This window comes from Aquila chrysaetos, chromosome 23, assembly GCF_900496995.4.
Source record: "Aquila chrysaetos chrysaetos chromosome 23, bAquChr1.4, whole genome shotgun sequence".
In the NCBI taxonomy this organism is placed as follows: Eukaryota; Metazoa; Chordata; class Aves; order Accipitriformes; family Accipitridae; genus Aquila; species Aquila chrysaetos.
The window spans coordinates 8,161,846-8,179,466 of NC_044026.1; the positions used below are offsets into that span (position 1 = coordinate 8,161,846).

Here is a 17,621-nt window from a genome sequence, read left to right on the forward strand (position 1 = left end):
CAGTTTGTTTTGGGGGTGGGATATTTGTTTTTTGTCTGGTTTTGTTGGTTTTTTTTTTCTTCCCCCCAGCACTGCTTTTAACTCTGTAGTTGCTCCATAGTTGTGGTGTTCTTATAGCAAGTCATTGCATAGTCATTCTAATGTGACATTGATTATTAATAAAGTGATTTGATGAGGTTGAACTTGCTGACTGGAATTTCAGCTTTAAACTGAAATCTTAACACTGTGATAAACCAGCTTGTAGATTACATTTACTACTTTGTCTTCTGATATTGGCGTAGATACTGGATGTGCAGTATTTGAGACTAATCATCTGATTTTCTATATTGCTGACCGTGGAATCCCAGGGAACATGTGATGTTAACCTCACATATGTTTCCCCTGGCATCTTCTTACAACATAGAATTCCCACGCATGCAAGAAATACATATTTGACTATTTAAGCTACAAAATCAATGTACTGAGTGTGAACAGTATCTTGTTGGGCTCCTGGTAACTAAACATATACATTACTTTGTCTGCTTTGAAATTATTGTGACAGTGCTGAAAAATACCTGCAGAAAAAGTGACAGTTACTTGCCTGTTATTACTACCACTTCATTGTAAAGGAAAATAAATGCAGCTTTTAAAACAGGTTCTCTAGCAGTGAAAACTTAAAAGCAATTTAATTTTTTTTTAATGTACAACAAAGTTACCAAAAAAAAGTATCATAGGGTGGTGTTGGTCTCTTCTCCCAAGTAACAAGCAATAGGACAAGAGGAAACGGCCTCAAGTTGAACCAGGGGAGGTTTAAACTGGATATTAGGAAAAAATTTCTTCACTGAAAGGGTTGTCGGGTGTTGGAACAGGCTGCCCACAGAAGTGGTTCAGTCACCATCCCTGGAGGTATTTAAAAGACATGTAGGTGTGGCGCTTAGGGACATGGTTTAGTGGTGGACTTGGTAGTGTTAGGTTTACAGTTAGACTCGATGATCTTAGAGGTCTTTTCCAACCTAAACGATTCTATGATTCTATAGCAGTTGGTCCTGTATGTATCTAAAATGTAGTTAATTATCCATCCTATGGGGTGCAAGTCCTCCTGTGGGTAGAGAGATACAAGATCAAATGCATTACAAAGGAAAAAAATACTTTCTAACAGCTTTCCAAAACTGGTAGCAAAGTGGAACTTTCTCATCATTTGCTTTTGCAGTAACAACCACTTAAAACGTAGGGAACTGCAAAATTGTTTGGGTTTTAGATTAGTACAGCAGTAACTTGACTGATGTATAAGCTGTTCTTTGTTCATAATCACTGTTCAGTGTAGCAACTCTCCTTCAGCACAATACGATACATTCAACCTTTCTTGGGCAATTTTAGCTGAAGAGCCATATATGTGCAGTGTATGATTTAGAAATAATCTTTGTTCTGATTCTAAAGATATAATATAGGTTATTACAGTTTAACATCTTCATGTTATTAAGCTTTAATGGTGGTGTCAGTTGCTAGCAAGTATTTGAAAGTCTCTTAATTTATTATTTTAAATGTTTTGGTGTTTGTCAGGATATTTCAGGTGGGATAATATTTTTAGTGTATATAAAAAGGAGAATTTGAGGACTTTGTTTTCTGTGTTTACATAAGCTTCTATACTAATGAGTAGAACATCCTCAAATGGATGCATTGACAGTGAGGATTTGGCAGGCAGGCTCCCAGCCACTGATGCTGTTTGCTCCAGGCATGGAACTCTGCCCATAACAATGAGGCAAGAACTTCATATGAAAAGGGGAAAAAAACCCAAAGTGTGGATCAGAGACAGAAGAAAAGAGCCGCCTGAGCCAAGGACATGCTGCTTCCTCCTTAATGGCACTAATATTCAAGATTTGTGTATTTGGCAGTGTTCCTGGGTTTACAGTTCTTAGTGGGAAATCTTAGAGGCTTAATGCTGTTGTCTAAACGTTAGACGTCTAATGCCACTTGAGATACCCTAAAATACTTCACCTGATTTACAGAAGGGCTTGAGTCTCTGAGATGTCATAATTGCATCTTGCCAGCCTGGGATGAGGTTGTATACCCAAGTGCATCTCAAATGGTGGCAAATGCCTGTGTTGAAGAAAATTGAATGGAGTTGTTATCTGTGCTTCTGGAGAATTAAGCTGGGGGGAAAAATAATGTTTATGTGCACATACACACAAACACACACATATTAAAAAACCAAAAAAAACCCCAAAGCCTTTCTACATTTCATCGGATTAAAATTCAGCAGAAGTAATCTTGCAAAAGAACATAAGGGCCTTTTAACTAATATTGATGTGGTGGAAAAATGAGTAAATTCCTTAAAGAGCAGAGATTTCAGGACAGAGAACAGTCTTTCCCTTAAAAAAACAACAAAAAACCCAAGCAAACAAAAAAACCCCAATCACAAAACACCAAAAAAACCAAACCACAGCCAAAATGAAAAAATTAAAAGTAGTTAAAATTAATTTAATGCCAAACTCTTTTCTATTACAGTTGATGTGTGCATACTCCAGAGAGCACAGTGCAGGTTTAGAAAGCTGATCTCATAGTCCTCACTGGGAAACAGAAGGCAAGCGTAGACCTGGGAATGATATTTTCTTACCCAGCTAAATGCCTTCTACACGTACTGTGCAGTTGAAGAAAGTTAGGAAATGGTATGACAAACCTTATCAAAAGATTCAGGTTGACTTTTAAAGTGTTGTGAGAAAATTAATTTCTTAGGTGTATGTTGGATAAAAAAGACTCGGACCACTCCCCAAAATCCCCCCATCACCTCTTCAGTCAGGCTACTTTGTGATCCTTTGACAAACATGAGAAAGTTCTCTCCTGTTGGTGTGCTGGTTTGGCACTTCTGTAAAAATAGGGAATTCATCCCTTGCAGCTCTCAAACATGCAGCCCAGTTTATATATGGACAATTAGACTGGCTGGTTTTGGCAGAGGAAATGAAATCTTACCAGGCTTTTTGCATAGAAGTTAATGGGCTTGTTTTTGTGTGGTTTGTTTGGGTGTTTTTCCCCAAATTGGGAACTATAACAAGATGGAAAAGCTCCCATTAGATTGGTTATCTATTGTGAATACTTGGTGGGTGTATATATAGACTTGAGGAATTAAGCTTTTTTTTTGAAGTATAAGTAATTTCTGCAAAAGAGTGGGTAAGAGGCATAAAGGATAGAAGAAAGAATTGAGAGAGGGAAAAGAAATTATTCATCTTCTGTATGTATTTTGCACGAGGAAATAATGCATGGTTAATACTGGTTTCCAGTGACAGTAAAATAACATTTCCTAATGAGGATTCTGGGAAAATGACAGAGAGGAGGTAAATTAGATTTCTTTTACCATATTTGCATCCAGTGATCAAAAATACTGGATAGAATTGGTGAATAATGACTCTTGCAGTGGATGACGGCATCTGTAGAGAGCCAAAAATTTGCTGACTGAATGTCGCTTTTATAGAAATTCATGTTGTGCAGAATTAAAAACTGTTATGCTGCATGTTGCTATGGATAATTTGTTCAGACATGGAAGGAAACATTTCCTCTCTGCCTTCCTACCTCTTTTCCTTTTCTGAAAATGGGATATACTAAAATATATCAAATTACTAAAAAGAGACGTAAGGAGGATATGTAGAGAAAAGGATTTGATGTGTTCATAAATAGATTCTTAGAATATTTGTGTTTAGCATCAAGTGAGATAAGTCTTTTGTTTCCTTCAAAACAAAACCCAAATATATTGATAGTAGATGTGAACTGTGCTTTTTAAAGAATTCTTATATATTATTTCCTTTTATAAAGCTGACATAATTTACTGATAGTTATTGTGTGTTCTGTTCTAATTTTTAATTGCTCAACAAAATAGAAAATGCATAGAATCACACTTCTATATATATGAAAAAAATCATTGGCACTTCTATTTATTTAAATAAAAGACAGTAAGACAGATTTTTTTAATGCCTAAAAGAAAACAAATTAGGTAATAGAGAGAATAACATTTTCTGGGCCTAAATATGCTTTGATGTGAAGGAAAGAAGGGATACATTCCCTTCATAAGCAAAATAGGAGGAGGGTAAGGAGGTGCATGTAGTTGATTTTTTTTTTTTTTTTTTTTTTTGAAAGTACAGGTGATGGAAAAGTTTAGCTATTCAAAGAAGAATATTAAAGCTAACAGTGCAGATTAGTAATATTTATATTAATTTATACACATCTTTTGGGGGATGTTACAAAAGATAAGACTCTTTCCAGGTGCTCACTGCTGGGGGAGTTCTGAATCTGACTGTGGGCTTTTAAAGTACCATAATAGTTAACTGCATTGGCAAACTAATCATATCTTTCGTCAGTGTCTTAATGATAATTATGCTTCTGCCCTACCCTCTCTTTGTGTGTTAGGATGTGTATGAACATTTGTTTCAGCTTATTGGTTTTTTTTTCCCCTCCAATTGGCTTGATTTTATAGGTGTATAAAAATGGCAAGAAGTCAAACCCTCAACTTGGGTACTCAAGTCACTGAATACAGAAACTGAAGTTTTCTTTGCAGCTTTGACTGCTCTGGTTTTTTGGTGGTTTTGTTGTTGTTGTTGTTGTTGTTTTGTTTTTTAAACCTTCAGTGCTCTTGAAAGTTTGTGTAATTTTTTATGCCACATGAGGATGTTAATGTTTAGTATCCTCTATTACTCTCATACTACACTGAGGTCATGAGCAGAATGCATGTAAGTTGGTTCATATGTTTAGTTACTTCTGGCAGAGAGGAGGTTGTCTGTGTTCTTGAATATTTACTGTAGCTAGTTACTATCTTTGACCTGTGACTCTTTAAAAAGACACTGCCAGTGGAAAAGTTTCTCCAAGATTCAGACACATTAGTATTTCATTTACCAGTCATAAGTTAAAGTTACTTTTCTCTGATTACTTCCATCAAGAATGTCCAAATGCGTCCATGTTTCTGTTTTGTAATAAAAAAAGCTGTGAAGTAATATTCTATGAGGTAATGGTACTTTTTTTTTTTTTTTAACTTTAGGTGAATTTGTGTTTGCTTGGGATTACTATATTTAGAGATCTATGGTTTTCAGAATTTTAATTTGAAAGACTGGTTCAGAAGGTATTATGTTTAAGCAGCAAGTAGGCAGGAATATCTTAATGATTCCATCCTAAGAAAAATGTTAGTTAACTAGGAAGAAAAAAAGCATGTTTCTGCTGTTTACACGGACTGTCATATGTAAATCCCAGGACAGATGTCAGAATAACTTTGCAGACGAAAGCATGGCTACTTCTTAGTCTTTCAGTATCTGTATTGAGGAATACCTGTCATAGTCTGAAAACCTTGAAAACTTATGATTTATCAGTATGACAGGAAGGCAAGTTTTACAAAAGAATAGTTAATGACACTTATTTTAGGAGCTGTAGAGTATCTGTTTGTTTGTAAATTAAATTTTATTTCAAATAAAATTTTCTTATTTGTAAATTCTGTTTCGAAGCAAAAGATTCCTCATAGATGTGAATTGGCTGTGTATGTGTATTCATACTTCTGTTTTTAATCTGTGTAACTTTTTACATCTAAGTAGGTGTTACCTGTCAATTATTCAAGCAAGGCTCAATTATAAAAATACCCCTTCCTTTCTAAACATAATTTTAAATTAGATGTGACATATGCTTGTGTTATATATGTGTGTGCATATGGGTAGACAGATAGTTGTAGAAAACATACTAAAAAAGTGGGTTTGATTACATGGAAATCTGGATTTACTAATTACATGCGTAAATTATTTTGGCTTTGTTCGAACTTTTGAGTATATTGCTCTAATGGAGTGGTAACTGCTGGGGGGAGGAAACCACACTTCGTTTTCAAAAGTTAATAGCACAGTAGGAGAAATGGTTGGCTATGGTTGTATGGTTGCAGGATTGTTTTTAAAACCAACCAAACAAAACCCAAATAAATAAATAACACCCCCACTAAAAAACCACAAACAAACAAAAAAATAACCCACCACCACCACTACCCCCCTCCCTGCCTCCCCCCAAGAACCTCATCCAAACATCCCAAACCCATTATCATTAATTGAGAGCACCATAATCACAGATCACCAGGAGTTTCTTTGTGGCTCTTTGGCTGTGTCTTCTCAGAAATAAGATTTGTCAACTAGAAAGCACTAAGGAAAAGCAGTGTCTCTCTGGTTTCGTTGGAGCATTTGATGGCAGCACCTTAGCTGTGAGTGCTTGATCACTTGCATTTTAAAATGTCTCCTTAGAATTTTCAGTGTTTTCAAGAGAAAAATTCCCAGTAATGATTAGGATATCTGACAGACTGAAGGATGGCAAGTTAGATCTGCTAGGTCAGAAGACAGCAGAATATAGTTTTAGTCTGCTAGTCAGCTTCACCAAGAGTTTTGTTTGGCTTATAATTGAAACATATAATAAAGGCATCTTCCTAGAAAGGATAATTAAGTCTTTGGGGTTTTTTGGATGTCACTGATGTTTAGAAAAAGTCACAAGATTCTTCTTGGAAGAACTGTGGATGTTTTTAGGTAGCTTGTGTACTTTAGAATCGACCAACCTTTACATTAAACTACAGGGGGGAAACCAGTGCAAAAGAAATCAATGTAGCTTTCTTATATGACAGTGTGTGGTTTTACTCCTTTTCTAAGCCTTGATAAAAGAAATGTTATATACATATGTGTGTGTGTGTGCATATTTTTTTAATTACTTCTACCATTTTGGAATCACAGACATTTCTAAGGGTCAGAGAGCTCTGTTTTCTTCTACTTGTCTTGTAGCTATGGAGTATGGATTAATAGCAAGTACTTATCTGGTTTCAGACATACTGGATAAAGACAAACTGGAATTTACATCTCCAGTTATGTCTTAATAGATTGCAGATTGAGCTAATGTTTGTAATTTTAATCAAGCGATAATTTCTGAACTAATTTTGGCCCTGGCTGGTGATGTATTTAATGTCGAAGATGGTGCTTACTGTTAATTTCTCTAAGTTCCAATTGAAGAAAGGTTTGAAATGTGTTGATAGATTTTTTACATGTTCATTTAAATGTATTAAAAGTAAAACAGGCTTGTTAAAAGTGGCATCTAAGTAGGTGTAATATCTAGGTAGTTTTTGACAGTAATCTGAATAAACTCTGTGGTTCACTAGAAAAAATAGTAAGTAATGAACAATTTTTCAAGCATTGATACCACCTAGTGGTAAAAAATATTGTTACTTGTTTACATAATGCGTATTCAAAAGAATATGAAGTTTGTGTTCTATATAAAGAAAGGGGAATTAAACTGTGTCTTTGGTAACGTCTACACGTGAGTAGTACTGCAAAAGCTGTTTGAGAGTGGGCAGCTAGAATTCAAACACTTGCATGTCACAGCTTGATATGTGTAGGGGTGGTTTTGATACATTTTTAAACATACTTACTCTGTCCCATTTAAAAAAAAAAAAAAGAGAAATTTCATTAAATGCACAACTGAATGAGGGTAACGGGGACTTTCTACAGGTATAAAAGGTCCTTTTCCATGTGTGTATACATGTCAAAAACATATGCTTTTGTTTAAAAAAAAAATAAAAAAATCTGTCTTTGGAATAGAAGTTTGAATTCAGGTAACATTAAGGGTATGGATATGGGTTGGAAATTCCTGGCACAGTCATTAATGAGACTTTGCAATGAACCAGGGTGGAGAGCTGGTCTTGGGGAAAACTGGCCTGGCAAAATGTTGACTTTGTTAGGTTCCCAGAACTGGTTCAGAATGGATCTGCAGAATTCATCCTGTGGGCACAAGGAGAGAGTGCCATGGTGGGGAGCGATGGGGAGAGGCTGAGGGAAGGCAGGGCTCCTGCTTCTGGAGGTGATGCCAGTGCATGCCAGGCAATAATGACTACTTTGTATAATGCAATCTGCCAAGATCAGATTATGGAAACTACCTTTCTACATAAAATATCGCCCAGCTACTCTTTAAAAGATGCAAAACTTTAGCCCTTTCAATTACTGTTGTATGTGAAACCATCTTTCATTTCTTATCACCAGCTGATGTAGGTCCACTATAAAAGTTACGTTTATCATTCTAACATCTGTAATCTGACTATTAACATGTAAGATAGTAACTTAGGTAATTCTGACTGATGCGTGTAGACTGTTTTATTTTTCCCTTTTCATTTATAGGTACTTGTTTCACAGTGGCAATCCAGAGCATCCAGGAGACATACTTCTAAACACAACTGTGGAAGTTTTGCCTTTTCAGGTATGAATTTATTGATTTGTGTTTTCTCCAGTACAGGATAAAAGCAAAAACCTCTTAATTTTATTGACTTTTTTAACAGGGTGAGAGAGACATGAATGCTCCTTTTTTTTAACTGTAGGATCCTGATGCTCTGATGCTCCCATACTTTTTCTTTCTTTAATTGGATCTATTCACAGAAAACTATTGTAACTATTCAGATGTTCATTCAGAGTGCAGTCTGCTACAAGTACTGTTGGTGATTTGGAGGTGAACAAGCTCATTTTCTCCCAATTCACTGCTACTATTGAGAACAAAAAAATAAACAATCTTCCCTCTTCTGTGTGTTTTGGAAAATGTGAAAGCTAAGTTAATCTGCTTTTTGACTTAGTAAAAAAGTCTTGGTTTAGGAATTGACACACATCCAAACCTTACTTAGATACTGAAATATCTGGACTCTTAAACAAAATGTGTTCCATTCTCCTGATTACTCCCCGCCCCCCCCCCCCCCAATCAGTCTGAGGGTTTTTTTTTCCTCAGGAGGGAACTACATTATCTAAAGTATATTCTTGCTTGAAGCCAGATGGTAGGAGTTCTTTTTCCTCAATTAGATAATATAGCTAACCATTTATATCACAAAACTCTGTGATAGGATTAAGGTATTACTTCAGACAAGTTTATTTTATTTAGTATTAAAATAGCAAAGGGTTCACATCTTCTCCCATACACCTGGTGTGGGTATCTTGAAGTCTGTGCCTAAATTACCATACGCTGAATCTCTTTTTTTTTTCTTTTTCTCCTTCCTTTCTTTTAAAAAAAAAAGTAAATGATCATGGAGGAGTTCACTTCTCCATTCTTGCAGTCTGCCTTCCTGGGAGTGAGTAAAAATAGGAAATTCTGACCACCTCCACCCCTAAAAAGAAGTTTGTCGGTTTGGTTCTAATTATACAACATGATATGTGGGGTATTATATCATATTGTGGGATATTATATCATATTATAAGATTTATGGGGTTTGTTTCTCAAGACCTTTGGAAATATATTCAACCACAAAAACAGCAGCAGCCCTCACTTCATCTGATACCACAAGAATGCACAAGATAGTGAGAAAAAATGTGCATCAAGCATCTCTTTTTTGGCTATACTCGGCTGTGAAATGTCCCTCAAACTGGAGCATCCCTTAAGGAAGTAATGCTACTGAGCTTCTATTGCTATTGACACAATTTGTAGAAAGGTAAACTGGAAATTCTGCATCTGGCCTGTTCCTAAGCCATTGGTGTCAGAAGAAAATGTCACCAATGTGAGGACAGCAGCTGCAGAATGACACGTACACTCCTGAGGGAACTGTTTCTCTACCATGCACTCCATAGAGCTGGAAGGCCATTCAGCTACTTCAACCCTGATCCTCCTAAGCAGAATTTGGGAAAACAAAAAAACAACCCTTAGAAACCAGAGTGCCCCCAGACTGGATTTGTCTGGGACTCAAGCAACACACTAAAAAAAAAAAAAAACCCCCCAAAACTAAACTAAAACAAAAAAAAACCCCACCCACCCTCCAAAATGCCTCCCAAGCCAAAAAACCCTACCACTTTTTCAGCTTTTCTCCCTTAAAAGTAGGAATTAAAAAAGAAAAAAAAGCTGATGTATTTAATCTCCTGTTCTGTCAAGCATTTTTAATTGATTCCTAGGGAATTCTTACAGTGGGTCTTTTAGTATTGGATCATGTGATCCTGGTTGTAATTTTCCAGCTGTTTTTGAAGCTCTGGTCTACAGTTTTAATTTTTCTGTGCTTATTAAAGAAGCTTATTGATACCCATCACTTTTTAGTGAGGCAGTGACAATTGCAATGCTTCCCTCACTGGTCTGATGGCTTTTCATCTCGCCCAAATTCGTACATCAAAAAGTTAGCTGTAAATTTCATTTGTCCTGAGAGAGTTCTCTGGCTGAACCGTAGGAAAAGGTGGCAAGATCCTGCCTTTGCTTTTCTTCTACTGTGTATGCCAGTATCTGCTATGTATTCTGTTCATGTGGCAGTTACCATGCAAGTTACGTGGGGCACTTAAAGCACTTCTTTTTTCTACTTTGAAGCCAAATACTATTCAGTTCTGGAACACTGCTGCTTTTTCTTTTTTTGCATTGGCTTGTCTAAGGCTATAAATAACTCTTCTAGGCTGGTTCATAATTATTTAGAAAAGATGGATGCTGAATATATAACAAGAGTGCACACACATTTGTCTTTCCCTGGCAAAATCATATGTCAAAATAAATTATCTCATTTATGCTTTGTTGTTCTAGAATGAAGAACTGGTATTAAGCAAAGAAACCAAAGACAAACGCTTAGAGGATGGTTACTTCAGGATAGGTATGTCACAGTGGAAAGAAATGTGTTTTATTACTATTGCAACACTTAAGACATTTTTATTAAAACCAAACCAAACCTAAAACTGAGTTTTGATCATTCATTTTTGGGTATGTGACCTTGTAGGCTTTACTTAATATTGTTTCCAAATTTTTTTCTAAGACTGATGTACTAAACAAAGATCTAGTGTGACACTCTTCATTGTAGTGCAGCTACATCCAACTTCTCTGCCAGGATCGATCACCTAGATTATTGTAGAGGCATTTCCAGGTTGTATAAAATCACCTCTTCTGTCCTGTGACAAGTGCCTCTGTGTGAGCTGTTGTGCTTGGCCTGGTATTGAACCCACCCTACAGACAATCAGCTGTCTCATCATGGGATGAGATTGGCATTTCCATAGCCAAGCAGCTGTTGGGGAAGGTGCCTGTTGTCAAGGAAAAGAAATTTTACTCATGGATTGCATTTAGCTTGCTGGACATAGGTTGGGCACCCCTGTTACCATGAAAGCAAGTTTTTTCATCTTAATGAATTGCAGTTGCTGTGTATATGTTTTAAGTGTAAAGTCTAACTGGGCTTTTAAACTGGATTCTTATTCATCCTAATAAAATTGAAGATCCTTTAAATAGGAATATGTTAAGCATCAATGATATCCCTTGTCCTTAATCCTCCTTGAAGACACATAAGTCAGGGGCTTCATGTTTAGTTCCATGATATTAAATGAAAATCTGTGCTGAAATCTTCCCAGAGTTTGAGGTGTTCATCCCCTTAGACAGTTCCAAAGTTTTTATTCTTACATATAATCCTGTTCAGATTGGTGTGCTCTGATGATATACCCCATCTTATTTGCTGCTGCAAAGCTGAATCTGATACCTAAAATCGCTGGCTGTCATTTGTTTCAGGAATGATACCAGTCAACCCTATAGACACCAGCAATAGGTTTCACCTGTGAGTTGTGATATTATAGATACATTTTTCTGGACACAGATTTTGTACTTTAGTTTGTTGAACAGGAGTTAATTGAGAATATACTTTTGCTTATTTTGCAGGGAAATTTGAAAATGGTGTAGCTGAAGGAACAGTTGACCCCAGCCTAAACCCTATTTCATCATTCCGGCTTTCAGTGATACAAAATTCAGCAGTTTGGGCAATTCTGAATGAGGTGAGAGGTGATATAACCTTTTAAAAATAAAACTGGTAAATGTGAGATTTCTTCATTCTGTCAGTGTGTTGAAGCTCAAAATTTTGGCTAACGCTGAAAACAGTTACCTCTTATTACTCAGAAATGTAATACCCGAAAACATGACTTCTTTTTTTCTGATTCTCTATTTCAGATTCATATTAAAAAGATTACAAATTGATCATGGAACTCAGCTTTAGAGGAAAAAGAAAGAATCCTTGAAAACTTTTCCTATAAAATCTGGCGTCCTTAGCAAGTCACAAATCAAAAATACTGAGCATGCACCTTATTCCAGATTTCTTTCATTTTCACTTGAACTCTACCTCTTGTGAAATCTACTGTAGATGAGAAGATTGTACTTACCCCTTCTTATCTGATCCATCCAGAAACTGATGCTCCACACTGATAATGTTCGTCTGAGGCTTAAGTTGTCCTCCACTTTAATGTGACTTTACCATCTTATGGTTACAGAACCCTGCTACGCTTAACCTGTACTATTTTGATAGTATAGTAATATAGAGAAGTTGTACATATTGTTACATTCCTTGAAGAAGAAGAAAAAATATAATTATTGTTAAATATGTTTTATGAAGGGGGTACTTTCGGAGTTCAATTTATTTTCTATAACAAGAACCCTCTTTTATAGACTGTCAGGGATATATATTAAAAATGTTAGGGATATTTAATTTATTAAAATAATTTGAAAAGTACATATTTTTATGCAGTAAAATTTTAAATTGATATAGTTTTTTTTATGAATTCTCTAGTTTAAGTTATCTTTCTACATTTTTCTTTGAAGATGCAAACATAAATTAATACCATATTTCCAATATACTGCCATGTTTAAAAAAACTAGATTAAGTTTCTAAATTATGTAGTTTTGTACACAGAATCTGAATGATGTTCAGAGGCATTAACAGAGTTCTGAAGAGCATTATTCTTTGGGGCTATGAAATTCCACTATGTACAGTTTGTAGCCACATAAAAAGCATGCTGAAATGTCTTGTTTCATATTATGTACTAAATCTGCAGTGATTTTAGATTGAATCCATTGCATTTTAGAGGAATTTTTTCAATTCCAACCAGTTCTTTCTAAAAAAATCTTTGTAGACATTTCCTAGCCTGGACAAATTCATTTTCTGTACTGAAAAAACTCATTCTCCGGCTTTGCTTTGGAGTGAGAGAGGTTACCTTTTATCAAAAGAATTAATAGTAATCAGATACATTTGATCTAGAGAGGTCTCCTTTTTAAAAGTTCTGTTATTGCAGTGTTTATTTTAGATACATTACAGTGAGTAGTTACGGTTTATTTTCTTCCATTGTTCAAGAACAAGGTTTCAGTTTGACTCCTTTATCGATGGGCGTAGTAACTCGCACTGACTTTTAATAGGAACTGAATTTGGCCTCAATTTAGTACCCTGCCTTTTCGTTTCAAGGGAAACAACAGTGATCTTAAATGAATCAGAAACTTGGTCAGGAACAGAAAGCGGTTTGGATTAAATCCAGAGCGGAATTGTTGCAGTACTAATGCTGCCGCTGCTCTTGAGTCCTTCTGCTTAGGTGCTTATGTGTAAGGACACCAGCATGGGAAGATTTAAGTTACCCAGTCAGAAATGGTCAGGGAGAGGCAGAAATTTCTCTGTAATAGGAACGAAGTACCTGATTGACACCGGAGGGAGGCATCTATCCTGGCTTGGGGATTCTCAGCTGTGCTGTGAACCAACCTCCTTTAACTGACATCTTGAAAGCCGGCCCCAGTTTTTGCTGCAGAAAAAAACCCTCCGTTATCCCTGACATCTTTGTGGTCAGGGCACAGATGCACAAAACCTGTTGCGACGTCCCTGATCTAGAGCGGGGATCTTGAATTCGTATCTCCAGCATGGAAGTTCGACTAACAGATTTGGCCTGTTTTTCATTACATACTTACAAGGAGCAGGAGCCTAAACCTGACTCTCCAGCACTGCAAGCCATCACCACTGGGATATAGAGTCAACCTGTCTTTTCTTCTCCCTTGTTGGAAAATTGTGTCGTAGCTGTGACAGTTCAGCAATATTCAAGTTTAAGAGCTTAACTACTTCTACAGACCATAGTCATTTTGGTTTAGCTATGTTGTCTGGGGCACAGGGAAGACAAGATTTGTACACAGAGGTAAGACCTTCTGTTTCGAAGTTGAAGAAAATTAGAAACAAGGCAGGCCTTGTTTACTTATTTCTGATTGCATCAGATGGTGTAAATAAAATGTAACTCGGAAAGCTTTTCTTGTCAATAGAGACTGTGGGCATAAGGTAAGCACTGGCCTCATAAATGTTTATTCTTGGATTTAGGAATGTGGGTGAATAGGCTCAGAATCCTGTGTGAATCTAGCCTGTTCTGGTGCCGCAGCCCAGTTCGTTGTATGTATAATGCCATGCGATCAAATTATTGCCATGCAACGGCTTTTTATCACATATTAGCTAGCAAAGGTCTAAGAAAGTATTTAGGTTTTCTTCTCAGCTGTGCCTGTGAACGAATGATGCAAGTATTTAAACTATAGCTATTTATTACAATTTAGATTGCAGAAATATGTTAGATATTGCAGTTTTTTAATAGAAGTAGTTTTGCTGACAGTGACTTTCATCTTTTTCCATGAGTTCAAAAGTTTACCGGTACTACTTATTTCAGAAAGCTGTGTGCTTATTCTCAAAGCATCACTGTTCCTGATGTTTCACAGTAGTTAAGATGAATCATTGCTAATATATTTAAATATATAGACCCCTTACCACGTTGATTGCAGGACTCTGGTTAACACTATATTTAGTTTTCAAAACTGTTGAGATTAAATTTATCAAAGACAACAAACTAACTAGTGCTTGGTAAAATATGTGGTTTTTTTTTTCTAAAGATTGTTGTATTTTTATTACATTTTACTAGAAGGAATTGGAAATACTCTTGGCTGCTTTAACACTTTAAATGTTCCTGAGCTTATACGCTCTCTAAATAAACGTGCCACATTAATACAAATTACGTTTCATAGATTCAGGTAAATTCAGACCTGGTGTAATCAGATAGTTCTGCAAATTTGCTTGGAAGTTTTGCTGAGAAATAGAAAAAGCAGGGAAAAGATTTTCTATCTAGTTATTTCTGCAGACAGCTATTTTGGGCTTTCTACCTTTCAAATTCCAATCCTCAAGTCAGGCTAAAGTGGTGCAGGTCTCCTTCCTGGAACTATGGTGAAATAAGACTGCTTTGGCTGTTTGGCTCAACAGTCGTTACGCTCAGGCACTGTTTATGACTGGGTATGCTCCCGAGGGGCTGGTGTCTCTTACACATCTCAGTCTAAGTTACAGTATTACCGCAAGAGTTCTCAGCATCTTAAACCTATTACCTGATTTTGGGAGGTTTTTCCTACATGTATTTAGTTCCAAGTTATTTTTGTTGTGGCCTTAAAAATCCCCTCTAGGCCACTGAATCTTACAGTAATCAAATAATGGAAAGTGTTTCAAAATAAACTGCATTGTTCTATGATCCTGTTAGCTCCTTCTGATGCTGTTAAAGCTTCAGAAAAGAGGACTTTTGTAAAACCAAAGGCATTACCAGAAACCTTCATTATCTGGGCAAATTATTCTTAACTTCTTATACTGGATGCCAAACAGCCTGGCTGATACAAGCACTGGCTTTTCTGAGCTGATCAGGATTGCTCTGGACCAAGGAAATACAAGACTATCAGTATAATCTTGCTTTGCTCATTCAGTGGGTAGTCCTACTGAAAACTGTAAATAATGTGAACAGGACATGATCCCAAATTAGCACTTTTTATTTTTTGAATTAAAGAGTGTTTCTAAAGCACTGTATAAGGCTTTGTGCTTTTGCAGGCAACTCAACCATGTATTTGCATTGATGGAAAATATTCCTATAGATACATTTGTTTTTTCTTAACTGAAAGATGGCTTAGAAAAATTCAAACACATAAAGATGCGATTCATGGACCAATAAAAGACTGGACTCTTCTGTCTGTTGCTGCTTGTCTAGCTGTTTCAAAAGCGTTTTTAAATACCTTCAGTCAGCTTAGAGCAAAGCAATTTATACTTTGCCCATGTGATACATGATTCCTTGAATGGGCTGGAGCATGGAGTCTTTGGCAAAATTGAACAACCATGTAACATTTTTCCTTCATTTTTTTCCAAGTGTATTATCATTTCAGTAATCTCTATTTTTTGTTGGAAATATTAGCTCCAGATGAAGTATTGTAGTAATTTGTAGTTTGCTTCCAACTTGGAAAATACTATTTTAGTCTTGTGGGGGAAAAAAAGAATTAAATCTCTTTAAACCTTGCTCCCCTGAAATAAATTAACCCTAGGTTCTGTATTTGTTCTTACTAGGAAGGATGTATTCTGAAAAAGCTAAAGCAAGTAACTGTAGTAGAAAGGGAAAAGAACCCTTTTGTTTTTAAGTCATCTTTACAATCACCAGCATAATGCTGAAAGGTTATTAGACAACAGGTGTTTTCAGGCTAGCATTGATTGCTGATGTAAGAAACACACCCCATACAGACCTGATGAATTAGTCTTTGAGAGTGTCACTTTTCCGACCTTAGTGGTCTCTTTAAGGGTTTTGCTGATTTCTGCTGTAAACAGTGAGCTGCTAGAACTTAAAGCAGCTCAATTTTGAGAATAGTGAAGCCTTCTTTCCAGGGGACAAAATTTGGTATCTCTAAAGGGAAGGTGCACAGGCCCCAAGTCCTTCATTGATTTCAATGGTATTGCACCATAGGGCACTAAATATGACATGTTTTTACTGTTGAACTGAAGCGGGTGATCACTGGCGCTAGGACTCCTGTTAGGGAAAAGGGGTGCAGTTAGGCTGCAGCTGCCTGCAGGACGGGAGCTTGTGCTGTTAGCCAGGGTGGGAGCAGGTCCCGACTGGAATCCTTTGCCTTCTGTGGATCAGCGGTTCAGTGCTTTCCTTGTTAAAAGGGGAACGTTGCTCAGCATCTGCTGAGAGGGGAACATGATTCTCTTCACGCCTTAACAGTGGCTGAAACACACAGTACTGTAAGATGCACTGCCAGCATATTTGGTATTTTAAGATAAATACAGTTTTTCCTTAGAGATCAAATTCTAGTATTGAGTCTTACTGTAACGAGCTTACTCTTGCGTTGTTTTGGAAACCGAATCTTAGCGCTCATCTTTCATATTCAACGCTGCTTTGAAGTGTCATCATCTTCATTTTCCAGAAGGTATTGTCTGTGACAGTCAGTTTGTACTCCTGCCTTGTGGACTTTACAGCTGCAGGCTCAACTTGTACTTTCCTTCCATGTTCATTGACCTGCCACTCATAATGGTGGATGTAATAATACCTACTGGACTTCTAGAGATGGGGTTTAAAAACTTGCTGCTATATTTGGAAACCTGATATGGGTCATGTTAATTGTGCCTTTCATCACTGTTTCTTCTGTGTGCCAGAGTTGTCCATGTATATTTGAAGTGGTCATTAAAATAAATCTGTTCTCAATTTCTTTCATAAAAGGAGGGGACAGTTCTGTATCTACAGACAGTTGTTGCTTTACCATGGCAACACTACTAAGATCTGTACTTCCACGGTCCCAAGGCAAGGTATTCCAATATTCTTCTTACATAAAACTGCTTTTTGGTGTCACTTAAAACCCTCATAATGTAGAGCTTATGCCAGTATGTGCAAAATACCTGCAGTAAGAGTTATGCTAAATAGACTTGTTGCAGTTAAATTTAAGCTACAGAGATGTACAAGTAACTTGTTTTTAGGAATGTACTGCGAAGTATTTGAACAAAATTGCTAACATGTTTACTGTTGTAAATATTTTAATAAAAAAAGGACACTTCAAACTTTTTTACACAATTATCTACAATAAAGAGAAATTTACAACCATTTACAAAATGT

General features: G+C 36.4%; 1 protein-coding gene across 3 annotated transcripts in view; it reads left to right on the forward strand.

Annotated features, from left to right (window-relative positions):
• MGAT4A (alpha-1,3-mannosyl-glycoprotein 4-beta-N-acetylglucosaminyltransferase A) overlaps positions 1-17,609 on the forward strand; it is an 84,942-nt gene extending 67,333 nt beyond the window's left edge. For all 3 annotated transcript variants that reach the window (XM_029998656.2, XM_029998654.2, XM_029998655.2), the window contains 4 exons: positions 8,136-8,214; positions 10,486-10,552; positions 11,596-11,708; positions 11,881-17,609. In XM_029998656.2, coding sequence (XP_029854516.1) covers positions 8,136-8,214; positions 10,486-10,552; positions 11,596-11,708; positions 11,881-11,907 — 286 coding nt within the window. In that variant the 3' untranslated portion in view covers positions 11,908-17,609. The remainder of the gene's footprint in view (positions 1-8,135; positions 8,215-10,485; positions 10,553-11,595; positions 11,709-11,880) is intronic.
• The last annotated feature ends 12 nt before the right edge of the window (positions 17,610-17,621 follow it).